The 23,986-nt window shown below is 49.6% G+C and overlaps 1 protein-coding gene across 5 annotated transcripts in view; it reads right to left on the reverse strand.

The window, feature by feature from the left end:
* Window positions 1-23,986, reverse strand: part of ZNF516 (zinc finger protein 516) — an 87,395-nt gene that overhangs the window by 14,577 nt on the left and 48,832 nt on the right. For all 5 annotated transcript variants that reach the window (XM_084887974.1, XM_084887975.1, XM_084887973.1 and 2 more), the window contains exon 3: window positions 679-2,085. In XM_084887974.1, coding sequence (XP_084744100.1) covers window positions 679-2,085 — 1,407 coding nt within the window. The remainder of the gene's footprint in view (window positions 1-678; window positions 2,086-23,986) is intronic.

Below are 23,986 nucleotides of genomic sequence, written 5' to 3' on the forward strand. Positions count from 1 at the left end.
TACCACTAAACCTTATATTATTAGCATCTCGGGAAATTCTGCTGTGAGATATTTTCAGGGTACTGTTGCTTCTGTTGCTGCTCGTTATTATTATTAAATATGCACAGTAAGTCACCGTGGGTCCTAAGAAGGTTAGCGATAGCAGCAAAGGAAAAAAGGAAGGTTGCGAGAACAGTAATAAGAGCTTCAAATGGAAATAATGGCAAAGCATGACAGAAGCTCATTTTCCAGAGTAATCGGAATAAGAAAGGTTAAAACAGGGAATCAGTTAGGGGCCTGGAACAGATTCGTTGAATTTACATTATTTCCAATGGGAAGGAATAAAAAATGATTTGGTTTTTCGAACAAATCGCTTCTTGAACAGCCTTCCAGAACGAATGAAGTTTGAGAACCGAGGTTCCACTGCATACATATAAAAATAAAGCTTAACAAGGGACAAGGAACATCTGCCGAAACTTTGCTTAGAGTATCAAAGAGGTGACGTGCCCTGTGGAGGCGGCCTGCTCCTGTCAGTGTCAGCGCGGAGGAGGTGGCACTGTTTCCAAAGGAGCGTCCCAGGAGGCAGCCCCGGGCCACAGGTGAGACTCGGCCAGCAGGCGGCCCTCCCAGCCGGAGGGCGGGAGGGGGCCAGCTGGGGCCACAGCTGCCTGGGATGCAGGGACGGACGGCACAGCTTACCTCTGTGCTCGGGTGCGGGGCCGCTGGCACCCCAGCTCTGGCAGAGCGTGGCCAGGTCCTTTGGAATGTAGGTCTTAAAGATATTGAGGATGTCCAGGCGCTTCTCGTGGCCCTCAGGCGCTGGCTCCTGCTTGACGGCCTGTGGGGCGGGCTGGGCCTGCGGGGCTGTGCTCCCCCTGGAGCCCTGGCCAGCCTTGGAGGGGGGCTCTCGGGGAGGTAGAGTGGGCCCCCCCTCCTCTTTCACCTGCGGCTGACCCTGAGGTTGAGGGCTCAATTTGGCTTTCAGTGGATCCGGGGCACTGTGCTTATTGGGGGGGCCCAGGCCGGCCCCCACGGGGGCGATGACATACTTGTCCCCCGGCCTGCTGGTGGCCGGAGGCTGGGAGCCCACCCGGGCAATGACAGTGGGGGTGGGGGTGGCACTTCTGCTGAAGCCACCGCCCGCTACGGGCCCGGGTCTGGGGCCGGCCTCCTGCTTCGGCCTGGGCGGAGGCGGCTGGGCCGGGCCACCGTGCGGCTCTGGGCCGGGGCCCGGTTTGCTCTGCCGAGGCCCCTCGGAGCCGGCTGCCCAGAGCGCACAGGGGCCCTCCCGGCTCTTCGGCATGCCGGCGGCCTTGGTGGTTCCACCCAGAGGCAAGGAGCTGCCTTTGGGCCCTGGCGCCCCGCCTGGCACCTGAGTGCGCGTGAACCTCGCAATGGGCAGAGGCTGGCAGTCCTTGCCCCCCAGGGCGGGCGGGGGGCCTGTGCGTCCGCTCCGGACGAGGAAAACCAGGTTGTTTCTGATGCTCTTGTAGCCGTTGGGCTGCGTCCACTGGGGGGCCATGGCGCTGCAGCTGACGCGGTGCCAGATGCGCTTGTGCATCCACAGCACCTCGGGGTAGTAGGTCTTGTGGCTGCAGTAGGGGCACGGGTACACGGCCAGCGCCGCCTGCAGCGAGGAGGCCAGCTCCTTGTGGCTGGCGTTGTCCCGGGTCGACCTCTCGCTCAGGTCCAGCGGGACCAGGTCCGGGGCGGGCGCCCTCCTGCCCCCAGAAGGCTCCTTGTGGTGCAGATCGCAGGGCTTCTCTTTGGGGTGGCCAGCCGGGGGGCTTTCCGAGGACAGCTGCAGGGCCGCTCCTTCCGGAAAAGCCTGGCCCACGCTTGAAGGGAAGTCCACGGCGGCGTCCCTAAAGCCGCGGGCCTCCTGCTTGGGGTGGCACGCAGGCATCTTCAGGTCCACGGAAAACCGAGGCGGCTCCGGCCTCCGGGAGGTCTCCCTGCCGCGGTCCTCGCGGGCGGACGTGTCCACGCGGGGCCCGCCGGGGTCCTGGCCTGGCAGGCCGTGTCTGAGGCTGTGACTCTGGCCTCCGTTGGAGAGCAGGAGCGGAGCCACGTCTTCGGAAAAGCGGCGGCTGTGTGGCTTTGCCCCTGAGGATCAAATGTGAAACGTGAAGTTACCATTTCTCATCAGAACAGAACAAGGCACAGAAGCACAACCGGGCGCTGGGCGCGGAGAGGGTGCCCGGCTGGAATCAAAGCGCTCCAGGGTCCGGCCGGCTCCCCACTGCGCTCTGCAAGGAGCCAAGGAGCCGGCCACCACCAAGGGCAACGTGACGGGGAGGGGCGTCTTTTTTTTAAAAAATTGATTTAAATGATTTGGGCGACTGTAGAGGAACATGAAATAGCTGGGTATTTAGTTCCTGTGACAACAGAGTCACTAGTGAACAGGGAGACTAGTTCATCAAACACCAGGAAATGCATTTCCTTACACACAGTCTTCCCAGGCTCTCCAAGGCCCTAACTCAGGCACACTGAGGCTACCAGGGGGCTGCAGGATCACCCCCAGCCAGCCGTGTTAGGGTAAGAAAACTCAGAGGCCAATATGCAATCCGTAGCCACGTCGCTCGGCCGGAAAACAGCTTACTCTGCCCAAGGGGCCCTGGCTGCCTCAGCAACTGCTACAGGCCAACTGGCCCGATCCCAAAAGGGCCCCTAGAACTCTCTCCTGTATGGTCCGACGTCCAAAACCTTGACACCAAAAACTCTCCTGCACAGGCATGAAGGAAAGGGACGAGTCAAGCCACTCATCCCCACCCTTCTGGGGAGACACCTGGACACACCCCCAGCTCTCGGCACCTGGAGGGTCCTGCCTGGGCAACGTGGACCGCCTGCCTCCGCGGGGGGACCTGGTGTGACCAACCTCGGCTCTCCCAGGTGGATGCTACGTACTGTGAGATCACGGCCAGGCGTGGCCGGTCTGGCCTCAGAACTGAAGTTTTACAATTTCTGCAACATCGGACTTGACGATGACCAAGCGGATTCGACAGGACTTAAGAAACATTCCGTCTTCAGTTTGCACTGGTGCCCCGGGCTTATTTAACTCTAGGAGTCCACGTTTAGGAGGTGTAAGAAATGTTTCTGGGTCCCTTAAGCCTCCATTCTTCCTCCCCGGGAAGAATGTGATCTCGCTGCTGCCAGTGGAGGGGGGATGGGGTAAGAGCAGGCGTTCTCTTGTGAGAAGCCCAGGACTGTCGGTTGTTACACAAGATTGTTTTGGAGATTTTAACACTCTCTTGGAATGTAGGGGTCTGTCTACACAGAATGCTCTTTTAAGTGTCTGAGTATACTCTTGGAATAAACCTGCAAGTGAGGGGCTGCGAAGGGCTACAAAGTGCTGCCCTCAGCACGGTCAGGGCCGGGCAGGCCGAGAGGAGTGCTGCCCTGCTGACCCCAGGGCACAGGGGTTTTTCGGTGCCATTTCCAACTTAATTCACCGTCATTTCACCCGCAAGGCGGGCTTCCCAAAGAACTCCGTGCCACTGCCCCCACCACCAAAAGAGCAGGCCAGGCCCCCACCCACCAGCACGGAAGGGTCCCCTCCCTGCAGGATCCCCAGCCCCTGCTGCCGCCCAGCTGTTCCTGCTGGTCACCAAGCTCCGTGAACACACAGCTGCCTTAGAGGCGACACACAGCCAACACTTTATTAGATCACAAGGAGGACGGCCAGGAGTTTGAGCACAGCATCACATGCTTACGGCAGACAATGCGCTTGATCTTCACCGGGAGGCGGAGTGACACTGAGAACAGAGGCTCAGGAAGGCCGCATGTCCCTGTGGGTGCAAGCGCCTTAGAGGACCTGCACTGCTGTCTGGGCGCCGCAGCACGTGCCGAGCCCGCAGGGAGCATGCAGCGTGTGCGTGACCCCACAAACACGCACCACCTGCATGCACACACACGCACCACGTGCATGCACACACACACACACACACACACACACACACACGCATGCACCGCCTGCATGCACACACACACGCACCTCCTGCATGCACGCGCACACATACGCACCACCTGCATGCACACACACACACGCACCACCTGCATGCACACACACACGCACCACCTGCATGAACATGCACATGCACACTCACACACACAGTCGTTTTTTCCATAGCTGCTCTCTCCTCAGCCCATCATTTCTATGACACACACATGCCTTAAATTACTCCATTTCTTTCTAAATAGGACCTTCCTGAATGTGGTTTTAGCACTGACCAGACCCACACCCCAAGGCTGGGGGTGCCAGGCTCACCTTGCACACGCATCTCATGATGGAACCCCCATCAGCCATAGAGGTTTGGGGGTGAGTTAGGGGCTTTCAATGTTTGGAACCCTGAGGCGGTATCTCCAATACACAAGCACAGCGCTACCCCTGAGATACTGACACGGTGATCCCGCTACCTGGCAGGGGGAAAAAATCACTCCCCTTTTACTTTTTTTAAAAAACGTTTTTATTGTGATGGAGCATAAAGAGGGGTAGGAGGAGCTGGATTCTCCAGGGACTCACCTCCCAGGCTACCGGTGAGGACAGAGCCCTCAGACAGCCCCCCAGGGAACAGCTGGGATCCTGCTCCGAGGACACAGAGGGACGTGGGGACACGGCGTTACCCGCCCACACCCCCTTTACCACCACCCAATGAGCGCAGGTCAGACACGTGTGCACGTGTGTTTTTCCTCCAGGCCCTTCATCGTGTAACAGGACATGTAGCCATGTGGCCGGCCGTGCGCCCCGCCGAAGGGCAGGCTGGAACGCCCACGTGGCCGGGCTACCTCCTCACTGCACGTGTCACCACCGCACTGTGTCACATTGAACAGCAAGACAAGATATGACACCTCTGCACAGAGACCTGCAGTGCACCAAAGGTGAGGTTCACCCTCTGTTCTCAGTCCCCAGGGGAATGAGGAGACAGGTCAGAAGGGGCAAGAGAGAAGCACACAAGGACAGAGAACTGGTTTCCAGATGAGATGAAAACAGCGTGGCAAAGTGGGTGTGTCACCATAATGATGGTAGATGTCAAACCTCAGCCCACAAGGCCCAAGGGTTGGCTGGGATGACTCTTCACCCAGGAAGTGGCACTCGTGGGCTGAAAGGATACTCCAGGTAACACCAGGAAACGCAGGTTCAGAGCACAGAGGAAGTGCTAGAGGGAGAGGCGAGAACGTTGAGGAGGAGGAGTTAGGGGAGTGCTGACCCCACACGGCATCGCCAGCACCAGGCTTCCTGCAGACTGAACAGCAGGAAATTTGGGGGGAATTCAGTGGACACTGGCAAAGGACTGGTTCTTCTGGTCACGCTGCAGCAGATGGGGAGGGCCACCTGCCAGTCACCTTCTGGGGCCCACGTTTCAGAGACGGGCCCTCGCTGCTTCCCCTTCCTCCTGCCACTGCCACGGACCCAGCTGGGCTGCAGGTGAAGTCAGAAGGGATGCTTCCCCCAAGCCCTCCTGACACAGGGCAGCTTCCATCAGCAGCCTATTCTCTTCATCCAAGTCCCCAGGTTCCCTTTACACTGCGGACCCGAATGACAGCTGGCTCAGGCCTCCCAGCAAACCCGCGTTCAGGTACTCGGTTCTCCAGCCAGGGGAGCTGTAACTATTGGACATCATCATGCCACTCCTACTCTCCGAGAAAGGGCCACCAAAGGAGTTCTGTACCTGAAATACTCTCATAACCAGAAGCTACAGGATTGAAGAGAAATCTGAGATTTCAGCAGTTAAGTTTGGCATTTGTGAATTTCTAGCCGCTCATATCAAATATGTCCTGTTATCAAAGCTTGAAGTGACAGCAAGAACATTACAGCTTTAACTAATGTTTCTCTAAAGCCTTCCTTTATAATTTTTCAGCTGTCTTAAAAGGGGGTGACTAGTAGCCAGAGAGATACAGGCCAGAATGCAGGCCTGATGTTTCGAGAGAGATGAGAACAATAGGCATCAAGATCTAGTGCAGCAAAAAGTTTTGGCTTCAATATCCGGGTGACTTTTCCATTAATTAATGTGATGCAAGTTTCCTGTGCAGGAGAAATGCAGTCCACGGTGAACCACACCGCCCCCGGCTGGCTGCATCTGGACGTTCCCCTCCTGGAAATAAAAGGAACCAGCCAAACGTGGTGTCTGCCCTATTTACACAGAGGGCTGCCCGGGAAGCGTGTTCCCCAGGGACCTAGTTCAGGGGCTCCTGGTCCCCGGGGTTCCAGCAGACAAGGAAGTCTGAGGCTCCCAGACCAGGCACCATTGCCACACCAAAATGAAACTAGCAGCAGGGTCAGCAAAGGACAGCTTTGGTCTCCAGGGAGGATGGGGGAAAAAAAAAATTGCTTCTCACAATCCAGTATCATAGGTCAGAAAAATTCCTCTTAAAGGAGTGTGTTAAAGTTCCCTCACTTATGCATGCAGTGGAAACTACAAAAATAATGCGGATGAAGTCTGAGCGGTGAGGAAACAAAGCTCCCTGAGTTAGGGAATGATATATGCAATTGCACGCACATGAACTACAGTAATGACAAGAGGAAGACTAAGTCATAAGAAAAATTATGGGACCAGCACACTGTGAAAACTGAGTCATCCCACCTTAAAATGCTTATACATGGATGAATATTTTGTTCCCTCAGTGGTTTCGGCTATTTCTTCTGTATTATATAATAGAATACAGCATACAAGTTTCCATTTTAAGTAATTACCGTATTAACATCACTTGCAAAACTGTGCCATATAGACCTTAATAGAAACCTTCATGAATATTTCATCCCTTTGGAAAGTCCTATTTTGATTTCTCAAGAAAAAAGTTACAAATTAAATACTGAATTTCTAACTGAAGTAACCTTGTTACACAAGAAAATCTAAACTTTAAAATCCGGGAAAGACGTTTTTCAGAAGCTTTCCTATCCGGTGACTACAAAACCAACATTTTTAAAGGTTAATCAAATACCCAGTTCTACTCACAGCTCTCGGTTACTGAACAGTAGTTTGCCCGCCATAAAACACGGTCACATTCTGGGAGCCCAGATCTTACTAATTGCTTCCTCATTGACTGGACCATAAAACCACATCACTGGGGCTGCTGCTGAGTTGTTTGCTCACTCTAACCCGGCTGAAGTGAAGGAACTCAAGTCTACTTCGAATGTGACTGTAACGTTTTATACACTCTCCTTCACCCCCAAAATCAAATAGCAAACTGTAACTTGGCTGTTTGGAGGGGGGAGGGAAGGAAGAATGCAAAGACATGTGAAAAGGAAAGGAAATCATCCAGCAAAACTTTACAAACCATGCTTGGAAATAAGGAGCGGTTCCAGATTACATGGGTAAAGAGAGCAGTCGAACCTTAACAAGGAACCATCCAAGTAACTGCTGAGAAGAAGGCACTCCCAGCCCTCAGAGGTTTTAAATGTCAACAAGGAAGTGAACAGTGAGGAGAAGGGCGGGAAGGAGGGGCACCCAGAGCGGTTTCACACCCTCCTCCAATCACACCGCTCCTGTGGACCGGGAGTCCTAATCACTCACCAAGCATTACCAAGAATGCACTTAACGTAAACCGCCTGTGCTTTCTCCTTCACCAGAAGTGTTTTAAGGGATCAGGGGCCCAGAAAGACTTTGGAAGAGAAGTCTCACTGTAAGTCTCCAGCTCCAGTGTGACAACGATGAGCACTCACATACAACATAGCCGTTTGTGGTTTCAAAGTTTTTCTGCTTGCTTAATTATCCGAAAATGCAAAACCCAAATTTTGTACATTTACATGGAAACTATAATGATCCTTTAAAAAAAACAAAAAAAAAAACAGCTGATTTACTAGCAGAGTCTTCAGATTTAAAGTCAGGCACGTGTCTGACTTGCAGAACAAAGGCCATTTCATAAGGAGGGGTGTGTGCTCAGAGTGAGGGCAGCAGGCCGCCAGCCCAGCGGTGGTGCTGATGCCGGCGCCATGCTTGGCCTCTGCCGCTAGGTGGCGCCTGCACACAATATATAACCCTCTCCCGCCTGGAGCTATGTGGGTGGTCCCCGGATTCCAGAAAGGGGATGGAAGAGGCATCTACTTTTAAACAACAGGTATTTATTAGCGAAAGACAGGCACCAAGAACTTGCTTTACGACCCATTAATACAATCTTGTGTATTTCTTTTGAAGCACAGCTTCAGGCCATGCATCATCAGAATGGCGGTTCATCAGAGGGTCTTAAAGCATCTCCGGCTTTGGTTTCTGTTCCTTCATCAATATTTTAAGAGGATTAAAACATGGAGAGCTTTGCCCTAACTGGTTTGGCTCAGTGGACAGAGCATCGGCCTGCAGACTCAAGAAAGCTCCCTGGCTTAGGTAAAGATGTATACAATTCCACGCATGACACAAGCAACGTGAACTACAGTAACAACAATAGTAAAGTCTAAGTCATAAGAAAAATGATGGGATCAGCACACTGTGAAAACTGAGTCATCCTACATTATATGGACAGTCAAGGGCATGTACCTTGGTTTCAGACACATCCCCAGTAGGGGGTGTGCAGGAAGCAGCTGATTGATGTTTCTTTCTCATCAATGTTTCTAACTCTCTCTCCCGCTCCCTTCCTCTCTGTAAAAAAATCAATAAAACATATTTTTATTTTTAAAAATGGGAGAGCTTTAAATTAATGATATACTGGAATTATTTGGCAAAAATCCATTAAAATAAAATAACACATCCATATGCATTAGACTTTGGGGACCAGCATTATAATACCTCCAAAAGTCCAAAGCTGCAAAAATTTATTCAATTTAGTGATCTAGTCACTGCCTGAAAACATTTTAGTGACTTAATAATAACAACTTTAAAACGTTTTCCAATAGGTATTTTTGCATTGGCTCAAAGCAGTTCCTCTCAAAGTTAAAAGAGGAATGTTCCAGGGGTGCGGACACTGTATCCAGTCTAAGAAGGCAGGGTCATTTAATGTATAACGCGGTCATGGGGAGACTCAAGTCTGTAGGTCTCAGTCCTTGTTGCAGGGCCACGTCTGATCCCAAGTCTAATATGGGAAATCACCTCCTCCAGTTATGCCAGTGGGGGAGCATCCAGTGAGGGCTGCCCCGTGTGCCCAACACTCTGCCCTGCTCCGGCAATGCACATTATTAGCCCTCCCTCGGCTTCGAGTCAGAAAACCAGGAGTAATTACTTAAGACTGTGTGTAAGGAGTAGTAGGGAGGAAAAGGGAAACCCTTTCCACAGCTAGCTCTTCCCTCCAGTCTGTTCGGAGACAGATGACACAGGCGGGGCACCTCACAGGGTGCACGAGACAGTGCGTGCAAGGCGTGGTGGCTACATCCCTTCCCAAGCAGAACCTTGTCAAAACTGAAATTATTTTCATTCCTTGAGTATTCTCACGTGTGTCTTCCATCAAGCGGACTGAATGTGCTAGCTACAGCCCTTCTGAGCATCTGCCGGAACTTGCTAACCCCGTGCCCACAAAGAGAAAACTATTATTTAACAGAGCTAAATTCAATCAAAGGAGCATCCCACCTCGCCTCATCCAACAGCCAGGACTCCGGGTGGGAAAGCATGGCCGGGCCCAGCCCAGCACCTGTGGGTGACAGAGCCGTCGGCAGAGCAGTGGCTGTGGGGCCTGGAGGCCAGGTGGGCCACAACCTACCTGGCCAGTAACCTCTCCCACAGCAGAGGCGGGGCATGGGCATGTTACAGCCCTTCATGAGTGTAAACATATAAATGAGAATAAAATGTGTGCATTTTCTGTCTCTCCGACATGACAAGTTCAAACTATTACAGAAATATTAAATCTCAAAAGTTCCACTTCATCAGAGACACTTAGTGGAAAGAACTGCTTTATCTATTTTACTTAATAATTTAAGCAAGTCTTCTCAAACGCCATCACTGAATGTTTCTGTAATCTCAGGCAGGCTGCCTAAGCCACATACTATGCTGAAATAGGACTATAATTACGGTATTCTTCTTTAAATATGAACAAAACAAGCATATATACATTCTCGTTTCTGAATGTCTTCATCCCTTAGTTTTATTTCCTCTCCTTTTTACCTAAAGGGACAATACACATATCCCCTCTGTTGGGTATCTTCAGTTGTGCCCCTAATTTATAGCTCACCTCCAATGTATGCAGTTTTGAAAGTCAGGATAGAAAAATCACCAGCCCCGAGGCCACCATGCCGTTCAGAGGCTCCAGCATCTCTGGAAAGCCCCAGCTACTGACGTGGGTTTTCTCAATCACTGAGTCATCGTTCTATTTTGAGAAAGCGTTGCAAAATCTTGTTTCTGTGATTGTTTTCCAGGAGGCCTTGGCGAAGCAGGAGCCCTGCGTCTATGAATTAGAGGTTTGTAAAGCTATGTGAAGGGTTTTCCAACAAATCCTGTTAGCTGGACTGGAAAGGAAGTGCCCTCGGCCGGGTCCCGCTGCCCCCCTCCGGCCTGGCGTCCCTTCCAGGGCTGTCTAAGAAGGCCCTGCGGCTGGCCGGCCAGCCCGGAATAACTCAGCACGGGAGCTATCTGGGGCAAAGGTGAGGACCACGGGGCCAGGAAACAACGGGTCACCGGCTACGGGCTCGGCCACAAAGCTCCCCACCGCCTTCCTCCCTGTCCAGGAGCCTGGCCTCGTCCGAAGACTGACAAAGAAAACCAGCCTTTCTGAGGCTGACCGCGAGACGGCTCCTGGACAGTGAGGATATCGCGGGGCCTATGTGTGCACCGGGGTGCACGTGTGTCTATGTCCCTGCGTGGGAGAGGACGGCAGCCCCCCAGGGGGTGGGGCGGCTCTCTGAGGACATATTTTGAGGGCATAGGCCATCTCAGCCCCATCTTCTACTTACTAAGGGTGCCATCATGTTCGATACTAATTATGTATTCGCTCTCTAAGTAAAGCCTTTCAAATGCCAGGGCAACGCCTCCTGCTGACTTCAGTGAGCAAAGCACACACCACTGTTCTCGCAGAGGGAGACGGGTGCTAATCAAATAACCAAGAGCAAATGTGACCGCCCAGAGATGGAGGCCGCAGGCCCAGGGTTCCGCCACCTTGGCTCGCTCTGCCTGCTCCACCGTCCACGTCCAGGATACCTCCCCATGACCCGTGTGATCTGAGCCCTGCCTGTGCACCCAGGTGAGGGGACAGTGTCTTCAGGGACAGGGCCCCAGCTCCTCCCGAGCACACTGAGGTCGCTAAGGCAACAAGCAAGAGGCACGACTGCAGAGCCGGAGGTGCCTGGAAAAGCTGCAGCTGCTGTTCCCGAAATTCAATTTTAAGAACAGCATCCACTTAGCGACTCTGGCATCTTACGCTGTCTTCTCTCCAACCAAGAAAAACACCTGCGTCAGGCTGCTGCGTCCCTGTCCCCCTCCGCCTCCCACACATGCTGGCAGCTGGCGCCTGCACACAGGACTGAAGCCGGTCTGCTGGCTGCGGTGGCCGAGTGACAGCACAGTGCGGAGAGTCCTAAGCCACATCTGAAAACAGACTGTGCTCACAACGTTGGCACTCCCCGCTGCTGAGTCACCCTGCCACCACCTGGACATCACGGCCACACTCACCGGCCACGCCAACCCGTGGCATCCCATCCCATTCTCTGTCCCAGTCTGCCTCTCTGTCCTGATGCTTCTCTCCTCACACACAGGCACGTGTGCACACGTGTGCACACACAATCCCACATGTACTATCTCAACGCAGTCACACACAGGAAGCCGCATGGGTACACACCCGTTTTGCACACACAGTCATGCACACAATTTCCCACAAGAGAGCCATAGGGTTTAGGCAGGGAAGACCGTGGGGTCAGCACTGTCCAGCCAGATAATTATATACATGACCTAAGTCCTGAGAACTCGCTCCCTCTCCCACAGCCAATGGCAAAGTCAACCAAAGGAATACACCGTCCTTTAGGAGAAAACGTGTGCGTGTGGGTGTGTGTGTGTGTGTGAAGGCTGTTTTTAAAAGCTGAGGGCATCCGTCCATAACTTTAGAAGTGACAAATCTTACAGGCCAGCATGCGCTGAGCAGCGCACACACACGTGTTCCATCTTTTCCTGTACTCAGACCTCTGTGGACTGTATGATTATATAACACACACACACCCCAAATCTACATGTAGCTGCAGAAATGAAGCGGGTATTATTTTTAGAAGCTGGGAAAAACTGTATTAGTCACACGCAATAGTCACAGTGTCTTCCACACCGCAGCTCCGCTGTGAGGACGCAGACGGAGGACGAGCAGCTCCCGGCAAGCGCTGACAGCTCCTGCTCGGCCACGTCTGGCACGCCACACCCTGCGTGCTCCTGCGGCATCCCAGACCCCACACAGAGCCCAGCCCTGGGCAGGCATCACTCAGGTCCGCTTGGCAGAGGATCAGATCACCAGGGCGAGGACTGATGCTCTAACAGGCCAAACATGGTGATGCAGTACAGTTACATGAGCCCAGGTATCCACATGCTGCCACTCAACTCGGATGCAGCCACAGCAGCCCCCACTCCGGTGTGGGCTCTAGCCACACCCACCACCCAGAGCCCTTTTCTGCACCATCACCCTAGACCCGTGGTCGGCAAACTGTGGCTCGAGAGCCACATGCGGCTCTTTGGCCCCTTGAGAGTGGCTCTTCCACAAAATACCACGGCCTGGGCGAGTCTATTTTGAAGAAGTGGCATTAGAAGAAGTTTAAGTTTAAAAAAATGTGGCTCTTCAAAGAAATTCCAATCGCTGAACCGTTGATATTTGGCTCCATTGACTAATGAGTTTGCCAACCACTGTCCTAGGCCAGCGGTCACCAACCTTTCAAGCCTCACTGACCACCAGCTGGCGATCACTGCCCTAGACAGCAGTCAGTAGGCTTCGTCACTGAGGGACTACCGCCTGAGATGGCCACAGTCGGGGGAAGTGTGTGTCTGGTCATGAGGCAGGCTCCCATTCCAGGCCCGTGGTCTCTGAAGCTGAGTCCCTGACCCAGGCTCTCAGGAACCAGCCGCTGAGGAGGGAACAGTGGGCCGGGCCCTCCATTGCCTCGGGAAGTGTGTTCCCACAGAGCCCACAGGAACTGTCACCTGTCATTTCACCAGCACAGGGAACCAGGGGGACGGCATCAGGGGTGTGAGTGACGCGTCCCGAGGGAAGTTCAGTTCAGAGCGCCTGCCTCCACTCAGTCCTCACACTCCGTGCCCAGGCAGCCAGGAAGGAAGGCCGACCCTTCCTCCCGAGGCGCTTCCTCGAAAGCTCGCACCCACCCCACCAACGAGGAGCAGCTTCAAGCAGCCACTTCGGTTCCAACATCCAATTAGCTCTGTTTGCAAATGAGTCCAGATCCTGGCAGCAACTGTCCTCAGTCACTGGGAAGGAAGCCGGCTCACTCACAGGAGCGGCCTCTCAGCTCGTCCGTCCCCACAGAAGGCACGCTGCTCTGAATACGAGGTCAGAGTCCAGCAGGCACATGGAACCACTGAATCTCACTGGAGGGGGGAGACTCAGGAAAGAGCCACGTTCACTTAGGAATGAAGCCTCTGAGCAGCAGGATTTTTATAAAGTAAGAATAGCTTCGGAGGCCGAAACTGGTTTGGCTCAGTGGATAGAGAGTAGGCCTGGGGACTGAAAGGTCCCAGGTCCGATTCCAGTCAAGGGCATGTACCTTGATTCCCCAGTAGGGGGTGTGCAGGAGGCAGCTGATCGATTATTCTCTCTCATCAATGTTTCTAACTCTCCATCCCTCTCTCTTCAACTCTGTAAAAAGTCAATGAAACATATTTTTAAAAAAATAGCTTTGAAGGCGGTACAGGGCACTCCTGGGGAAGCATGTCTCACAGGAAGATCGATCACACACGGGCCACTCGCTCTCTCTGACAAAAGCTGTGACCTCCACAAATCCATCTCCATGTCACAGCGTGTCCTCGGGCAAAGCCAACGGGGGAATGTTGGACGTGCTTTACCCGATGTCAAAAGCCATGAATTCTCCCATTAATAACCCCAATAGGAGATCCGCAAGTTACCCACACTTACTGCTTTGGGCTTTTGGGCTTATAATCAGATAGTTGATCCAGTTTCAAACCCTAAACCTTGATCCAAGCCCAAAGGCCATGGTAGGTTCAAGAAACAGACACCAGCCGTTCTTACAATACTCACCACTCGGACTTCACCTGCAGCATCGGAGTAGTGAATGGAAGGTCACCTTTCGTAAGTACACACACATATCCCTGAACCTCCACAGTCACCAAGACCAAGGTTTAAAGTCTCATCTGAAGTACAACTCTGAGTCTTGAGTTTGGCGAAAAACATATATTTTTAACATATATATATTTTATATGCCTCCTTCCTGGGTTGATTCTAGATAAAAGAACGCACACTCCCTCATTTTTCCACTCTCTGTCTCCAAATTAAAGGGGGAGAGCAGCTTTCATCCCAAATTACAGCTGTTGTTAACCATCGAACCAGGAGGAAAGAAAGGCAGGAATATGGAGCCATTCTCATGCTTGGCAGACGTAGCCCGAAAGACCTCCATAGGTACCAGAGAGTGCGGGCCAGGCGGGTCGGGGATACTGAGAAATGAGCGGACTCCGGGATCCCGTCAGCGTGCGGCCATTTGAAGGCTGCCGCGGAGTCCGGGGTGAAACTTGGCAGCGCGTTCTGGGAGCTGCTTTGAACTCGCAGGCTTCCACTCCTAACGACTACTGATGGCTCATCCGGTCCCTGGTCCCTGACTTCAAAGGGCAGGCTCTCGGCCCAGCCAGGCAGGGCCGGCCCAGCCCAGCCTCACCGGCTCCCTCTCTGTGCCTCCAGGCACTTTCGGCATGTCATTAACCCAGGAAAACGCGGAGACCAAGGCCCTGAGGACGACTCCAGGAACCTGGAGAAACTTTCAAAATCGGAAATCACTGCTGCCTTGACGGGATTTGAAAACTTGTACGGCATGCGGTTCTGATCAGGGTATTTGCAAGCAGAGCATCCATTTCTGGTGCTTTGTTAAAATATGCAAATGGATGCCAGATCCAAGGACAATTTTTTACTGCCTTACCCTATCACACTAAGGAATCCTCCATAAAAACCCACCTTAGAATTTACATCTGCTAAAGCTTTGCTACTTAAAGCCAAAAAGTAATAAAACTAGAAAGGGTCTGTGGTTTTTTTTTCCTTCCTTTTTGGATGTAATTAATTATATAAACGTGGGAGCTTTCAATTAGAGAAAATACTGCATCAACGATTTTATTATTCCTAAAACCAGAAATACATAGTTCCTTTTATGGAATTACGGCCGGGTGAGGTTCTGCATAAGTTTTGCACATTTCTAGCTTTATTTTCATCATCTCAACCTCTGAAGCGAGTGATACTGAAATAGACAAAGGAGGGCTTACCTGTTAAAATGGGAACTCCTGTAGTTTTGCTAGTTACCAAGTTGCAAATACAGCCTAGTGGTCAAATACAACTGCGACCTCTTAGAATCAAACGATAAGCAGTTTGTGGGTGAAATAAATGTGTCAGTAAGATAACAGTATTTTTAGTTTTGTTTTTAAATATATTTTATTGATTTTTTTTACAGAGAGGAAGGGAGAGAGATAGAGAGCTAGAAACGTCGATGAGAGAGAAACATCGACCAGCTGCCTCTTGCACACCCCCTACCGGGGATGTGCCCTGTGCCCGCAACCAACGTACATGCCCCTGACCGGAATCGAACCTGGGACCTTTCAGTCCGCAGACCAACACTCTACCACTGAGCCAAACCAGTTTCGGCAAGATAACAGTATTTTTAGATCGCTCTTTCCCAGTGCTGTAGGAGTCCCCCATATACCTTATCACTGCTGGGGACAACGTCTTTCACTAGAAGTCACTCTGATCACTACCCAAAAGTCACTGGCCTAAGGCATTGTTTAAAAACAGGATAAAAAAGACAGTTTCTTGGATTATCCTTACATGTGACAAAAGAAGGGTAGACACCAAATCTTCTAGCAATAACTTCATTTAATATAATTAACCTCCCTCTCCCCTTTGGGAGCCTATAATGCAGTGAGCGCTAAGCTACAAGAAAAAGAACTACCACCTGTAAAACACATTTGTAAAAGCACATTTCCACGGATGCTTCCTAGCCTTGACCGACAGGAATTGGCCCCAAACGCCAGGGGAGCAACAAGACTTGTCAAAAAGTACCTTGGGCCAAAACCGGTTTGGCTCAGTGGATAGAGCATTGGCCTGCGGACTGAAAGGTCCCAGGTTTGATTCCAGGCAAGGGCATGTACCTTGATAACTTAAACTTGGTAAATGTTTAAATTATTCCAGTAGGGGGTGTGCAAGAGGCAGCTGATTGTTGTTTCTCTCTCATCAATGTTTCTAACTCTCTATCCCTCTCTCTTCCTCTCTGTGAAAAATCAATTATATATGTAATTGCGGGTTTCACACATATATGGCTTCAGTTGAATTTTTAGGTTTGCAGACGTAGTACAAATGTAAAACACATTTTGTTATTTGATAGTTGGCTATTCAGCTGTTAATCAGTAAAAAAAGTTTTTTGATCTGTTTTGTAGTTTCCGTTTGGCGTTCGTTGAAAAATAGAAAATCAAAAGGAACATTTTCGTCATATTTTGCTTTTTTATTTCCGCAAAGGGAAAAACGCATCACAAGCTCATAAAAAGTTATGTGCTGTTTATGGTGACGAAGCCTTAAAAGAACTGCAGTGTCAAAATTGGTTTGCCAAATTTCATTCTGGTGATTTTTCACTCAAAGATGAAAAACGCTCTGGTCGTCCAGTTGAAGTTGATGACGCCCTAATCAAAGCAATAATCAATTCGGACTGTCACAGTACAACACGTGAGATTGCAGAGAAGCTTCATGTATCACATACATGCTTTGAAAATCACTTAAAACAACTTGGCTATGTTCAAAAACTCGATACATGGGTTCCTCACGAACTGAAAGAATCACAGTTAACGCAACGCATTAGCAGCTGCGATTTGCTAAAGAAACGTAATGAAAATGATCCATTTTTAAAACGACTGATAACTGGCGATGAAAAATGGGTTGTTTACAACAATATCAAGCAGAAAAGATCGTGAAGCAGGCCAGGTGAACCAACTCAAACAACATCAAAAGCTGATATTCATCAAAAGAAGGTTTTGTTATCAGTTTGGTGGGATTACAAAGGAATTGTCTACTTTGAACTCTTACCACCCAACCGAACGATCAATTCTGATGTCTACATTGAACAACTAACGAAATTAAACAATGCAGTTGAAGAAAAGCGGCCCGAATTGACAAATCGAAAGGGTGTTGTATTCCATCATGACAATGCAAGGCCACACACATCTTTGGTCACTCGGCAAAAATTAATGGAGCTTGGTTGGGATGTTTTGCCACATCCACCATATAGTTCTGACCTTGCACCATCTGATTATTTTTTGTTTCGATCTTTACAAAACTCCTTGAATGGTAAAAATTTCAATAATGATGATGATGTCAAATCGTACCTGATTCAGTTTTTTGCTAATAAAAACCAGAAGTTTTTTGAACGTGGGATTATGATGCTGCCTGAAAGATGGCAAAAGGTCATTGATCAAAATGGGCAATACATTACAGAATAAAGTTATTTAGTTCCATGAAAAAATTGTCTTTGATTTTTTTAAAATCCGCAATTACTTAGTTGCCGACCCAGGAATAATAAAATCGTTGATGCAGTATTTTCTCTAATTGAAAGCTCCCACGTTTATATAATTAATTACATCCAAAAAGGAAGGAAAAAAAAACCACAGACCCTTTCTAGTTTTATTACTTCTTGGCTTTAAGTATATAATATAATATATATAATAAAATGTATATTATATTTTATATTTTAAATATTTTATATTTTAAATATAAAATATAAAACATTTTATATTTTAAATATAAAATATATATATATATATTTTGAAGTACCTTGGCAGAGGTGGCGCTTGCCTCCAAACCACTTTCAGGTGAAGCTGGGACGGTCAACTGACTCACCAGGATCACATCTCCAAGTAATCCCAGGATGCAGAGCTTATTTCCACCACAGACCGATCCATTCCCGAGAACTTGAGATCTCCCTGCATGTTTTTAGGTTGGGGGAGTGGGAGGAGCCACTGTTTTTATGACTTTTTTGTCTGCGTGGTGGAATCCACGACTAATACGTCAGTGATTCTTCAACAGTTCAAGCACGGGACAAAGATTCCCAAGAGAACAGTGATTTGCCATGGATTTTTTTCACACGTATTTGCTTAGCGGCTTTTTAAACCAAAACTACATAAGGATAGGCCATCCATAGGCAAAACCAATTTAGAACCAGAAGAAACGGGGCCACTGATTTCCTCAGACTGCTTGGGGGGTGGGGAGGGGGGTGCAGAACAAGTCCTAGAAAACCTCAGCCATAGACGGAGGATGTACCACTGAGATTCCCAAAACATGTCTCTGTGTCTGGGCAGCCTATGTGTCAAGTATAATTTCTGGGACTTCTTTGTATTTGGATTAAGGAGAGAGATGTATGCATGTGACACAGTTTCAGTGGTTAAGACTGAGTCTTTCATTCACCCTTTAAGTCTTAATAGACTCTGGGGGGCATTTGCCAATGTCCCAAATACAGGGAGAAACTGGGGCCCCTCCGACACACCAGGGACACTGGCATCCACGGCAGAACAATGCCAATATAAGGGAGGCCAACAGCCTCCACTCAGAAATGCCACCCACAGAACTCCAAACAAGACAGAACTTTCCAAAGTGATCTCCTAGCACCCTGCATAGTTATTATGATACTAGAGGCCCAGTGCACCCATGGACCAGTGGGGTCCCTCGGCCTGGCCTGAGGGAACGGGCCAAAACCAGCTCTCCAATATCCCCCAAAGGTCCTAGATTGCGAGAAGGTACAGGCCAGACCAAAGCTCCCCACCAGTGCATGATCTGGGCCAGGGAGGGACCGAGGGAGGTGTCCAGGCAGTGTCCGGCCTATCTTGTCCAGTCCCAATCTGCCGGCCCCCAGCAGCAAGCTAACCACCAGAGTGTATGCCCCCTGGTGGTTAGTGCACCAATAGTCGAACAGTCAGACACTTAGCATTAGGCTTTTATTATATGGGATTATTGATTATATTCCCTATGCTGAACTTCACATCCCTGTGACTATTCTGAAGCCAATCCTATATAATAAAAGGATAATATGCAAATTGACCCTAACAGTGGAACAAACGGTCGCTATGACATTCACTGTCCATCAGGGGGCAGGTGTTCAATGCAGGAGCTGCTTCCTGTGGTCAATGTGCTTCCACAAGGGGAGCACCACTCAGCCAGAAGCCGGCCCATGGCTGGCCAGTGCAGTGGTGGTGGCGGGAGCCTCTCCTGCCTCCACAGCTGCACTAAGAATGTCTAACTATGATGTTAGTTGGACATCCCCTGAGGGCTTCCAGGCTGCCAGAGGGAGTGGGCCTAAGCCGGCAGGTGGACATCCCCTCAGGGGTCCTGGACTGAGAATTTTCCTGCACCGGGCCTCTAGTATAAAATAACATCAACCGTAGTTGGAAAGTAAAATTTTAAAAAATAAAATCTGTATCAGCTGAAATTATGGCATGCAGTTATTTCAAACAATAAGCTAACACAATAATTGTGTTCATTTACCAAGTTTAAGTTACTCATTAACACTTCCTAAAACATTTTGCAAAAGACAGGCCTTTCCTTTCCGGTCTCTGTCATCTGTGTCTGGGAGGTCACCCTTACAGCATCATCCTCCCTCCAGGACCCGCTTCAGAGACTGAAAGGAAACTTCAAGGTCAAGGTCCTCAGTGCTGTACAGAGCACTCAAGATCTCACACCACCCGGATGTACTGTGTACAACTGTTAGAAAACACCAAGTTATTTTTTAAAAGAGCAACCAACCTCAAGGTAGTTCTTTATTCTTCTGAATATCTTTTTCCATAGTACTGAACCTCAACAGAGCCTATATCTGGACTTAAAGTTTCATTTCCCCTTTTCTACCTCAGCTAATTGTTCTTCTAACACTGGCAGTGTGAGAGAACCAGAATCTCCCGTCGGCAGTAAACACACCAAGGATTGCTCAACAGGCTATTATCAGCCAACCATAGACAGACAGGCAACAAGACCAGACACTTCCACGTGCGTGAAGTAACATAAGCTTCCCAAAGGGGCCTAACGGCGAGACACTTTCCAGAGAAAACACAGGACAGCCAGGTGATCTGAATTCCAGAAGCACGACAAATAATTTTGGGGGCATAAGTATATCTCAAATATTACGTGAGACATACTTATATTATTTGCATGCAAAGATATACACACCCCTATGTTCATTGCAGCCTTATTCACGGTGGCCAAGAGTAGTTTGAATAACAGCCAAAGTGCCCTATGATAGAGTACTGGATAAAGAAGATGTGGTATATACACAATGGAGTACTACACACCATAAGAAAAGATGAAACATGGATGGACCTTAAGAACATTATGCGAAGTGAAATAAGTCAGACAGAGAAAGCTAAGAACTATGTGATTTAACTCATATGTGGAATAGAAAACTGGAACTTGGAACTCAAACAGCAGTGTGGTGGTTGCCAGGGGGAGGCGGGTGAGGGAAGAAAGGAGTCCTCATATGAGGTGACAGGAGATTTGATGGGTGGTGGGCACATGGTCCTATATACAAATTTTGTACATTAGAATCCACACATGAAACCTATATGTTCATGCTGAGTAATGTCACCCCAATAAGATTAAAAAAGAAAATGTAAATAATTAATTAATTAATTAAAAAGAAGCGGGACTCGTTGTTTACCTGACAACCATATTTTTCAGGAATTATGTACTGCTATTTACTAAATCTGGCAACTCCATAACTTGTTCTCAACTAAAATAAATGCATTATTTGGGTGAATTATGTCAAACAAAGGAGCTGAGAAGTGACAGGGCACAGGGCGATGCGGATGGCAACTCCAGGTGACCCTTCCTGGTGCTCCTGGTCCAGGGGCCTCGGTCTGAGATTCTGTCTCTGGCCTTGGGACAGACGGCAGGAAAGAAAAGACCAGGCCCTCATCTCCACTATAGCCGTGCACAGCCTGCTCACACGTGTGGCACAGCTAGCTCACAGGTGTGGCACTGTAGCCGTGCACAGCCAGCTCACAGGTGTGGCACAGCTCTGAAAACTACAAACATCTACAGCAATACGCCCTTCCCACCAAGTAGCAGATCTTTAAGTTCTAAGAGAAAGATCTTTAACTTAAGGGGGAAAAATGAAATTCTGACCCAGAGTGGAAAAGGCAGTGCAGCCTGGGCGATTTTATCTTTTCCTAACTTTCAAGCACATGCCCTTTGTCACTGGGGCTCCTAAACAATCTCAGGAATCTGATTCTCACTGGTGTGTGGGCTATCACCATGGAAACTGCAGACTCTTCCTCCTGGAGCAGCACAACCTGTGCAGAAGCTTCCGGTTCAGCCTCCAAAATTCCCAAGTCAGACGTCTGTGACTGAGTCCCTCAGCCCGGCATTCAAGAACTTTGCAAGTCATCTTCAGGTGACATATTTAACTGCATTTTGGGGATATTGCAGATCCTTCTCTGTCAGTCAAGGTTTTAGGGGTTTGTGCCTTGTTTCTAGTCTCCATAGCTCTGCTCTGCCCTACCAAACATCATCATTTCTCATAAAGCAAAAACCAACCACACAAAACAAAACAAAAAGCACAGTGCCCAGGAACATTTCTTAGAAATTTTCAATCTACCCCACCCCTAGTCTAATCCCAAAATAGTCTGTATAAATCCTATCTCATGAATCATGCAGTAATCATTTCTTAACCAATAATAATAATACAGGCGAGTTTTAAATCTAGGGAACCACGGTAACTAGACGTCACTCTGGAAACCTGACCCTCATTTAGGAATCAAACATGATGTTCTCTAACAGTCAGTCCAGTGAACCAATTGCTCCAATAACGCTAACATTGGGTTCGGTCGCTGGACTGGGTAATGATTATGGAGGCACCACTCTCCAGCAGGTTTTGGATATGAGAGTCAGGCACGCAGGGCATTCTCTGGAGCAGTGGTCGGCAAACTGCGGCTCATGAGCCACATGCGGCTCTTTGGCCCCTTGAGTGTGGCTCTTCCACAAAATACCACAGCCTGGGAGAGTCTGTTTTGAAGAAGTGGAGCTAGAAGTTTAAAAAAATTGGCTCTCCAAAGAAATTTAAATCATTGTACTGTTGCTATTTGGCTCTGTTGACTAATGAGTTTGCTGACCACTGTTCTGGAGGATGGTCAAGGCATCGGAGGGTCCCACTGAATTACTGTTTCAAATGATACATCCCAATAGCCAACTGCATTTTTAGATGAAAACAGAACTCCTAGTACATTTGGAATGCAGTTTGTTCACTGTGCTGAAAGTCATTATTCTGCAGTCAGAAGAAAGAACATGAGTAATACTCTGATCTGCACATTTTTACGGGAACATATTTGGCAGCTAGCAGTTAGCCCAAATGTCTTACTAATCTGTGAGAATTCTTCCCTCAAATCAATGGCTGCCTGTGTGAATACACCAGGATACTGAACACCACGGTGTTGAACATGCACACAGAATGTGGCAGCAGTGGAAGGATGCAGTTAATTTTTAACCCGAGAAGAATACACCTCCTCTTGCCTTTTTACTGCTAGTAAAATCTGAATCTAAAACCACAATCGCTTTTACTATGCAGAGCTTATGCAAATTGTATGCAAATACTGGCTCCAGGGATAGCCTACAGAGGTTTCGTGAAAAACTGGCCTCAGATTCTGTCCAGCACACAGGACATTAAGAACCAAAAAGGGAAAATAACCCTAAACTTACAAATGAAAAATTTAAAACATGTGCCAGAGATGCATACACAACAAAAACACTCAGCTAATAAAACCTAAGTGCTTGAAGAGTCTAAACTTACTAAATAATTCAGTGCACCCCTAGGAGCAAGCTGGCCAAGGTGGATGCAAATGAAACAGCAGCCCGCTGAGCAGAGAGCCTCTGACCCCAGAACACCATGCCTGCTGGGAGGGCATCCCAACTCCAGAGAGGGGGACGGGTTTCCTTCTGAGTTCCTGGGCCTGGACGCTGCACTCCCCCTCGCAGTGGGCTCAGCCCTGGCAGGGACAGGGGGCCTGTTCTCCCAGCAGCCTGAGAATTCAGCACCGGGCCACAGGTCACATGGGCCAGGGGCTGGAAGGGGCTCTGCAGTTTCTCCCCACTGCACAGGAGGTCTCCCTCTGGAGAGGACAGCCTGCGGGCCCCCTGGTGACGTGGCACAAGACAAATGCCCAAAACCTGCAGCAGACATACATGTTGTAGGAACAGAGAAGGCCCCTGCCTGGAAGCCACCAGTGTAGGCTCTAGGGCACATGTGTCAAACACAAGGCCCACGGGCCAAATCCAGCCCTCCAGGCCTTGCAATGTGGCCCGCACCGCGCTGTCATCACTGCACTCCGCTGTCAGTTTATGACATTGTCAGTTTATGACTGTTCAGTAAACCATTCGGCCCGCGATTTAGGCTGGATTTTAGATTTTGGCCCCTTCTCTGATTGAGTTCGACACCCCTACTCTAGGGTGACAAGGCAGAGGAAGGGATCAGCCAAGGCGGTGGGAGAGGTGTCCAGTAGGTGTGCCTTGGAGACAGGACGCTCACATGGAGGGGGAGTGGAGCATTCCAGGGAGGATATTGAGGGACAGTGAAGGTGCAGCAGGAGAGATGGGTGGGGTATCAGGGCCCCGGCTGTGGTCCTAGAAGGCCCTCCCGTATGGAGCCCAAACTCTCCCTCTTGCAACCTAACAGTGTCTGAGCTTCAACAATGGCCTGAAGCAGATGCAGCCAGATGTGCCACATCCCAGGTACAGAGGAACAGACAGAATCACAGACAGGGCAGTGGTGGGAATACAGGTGAGACAGGAAAGTGGTGGGAATATGGGTGAGAGTGACATGTGCCCGTCCAGAACAGCTCTGAGACAAGGCACCATCTCAGGGTGAATGCACCAGGAGGGGCCCAGCTGCACTGACCAGATGTGAGCCCATGTCCACTGCAGGGGCTCTTCTTCCTCCAGG

Source organism: Pipistrellus hanaki, assembly GCF_964339955.1.
Source record: "Pipistrellus hanaki genome assembly, chromosome: 6".
Classification (NCBI taxonomy): domain Eukaryota; kingdom Metazoa; phylum Chordata; class Mammalia; order Chiroptera; family Vespertilionidae; genus Pipistrellus; species Pipistrellus hanaki.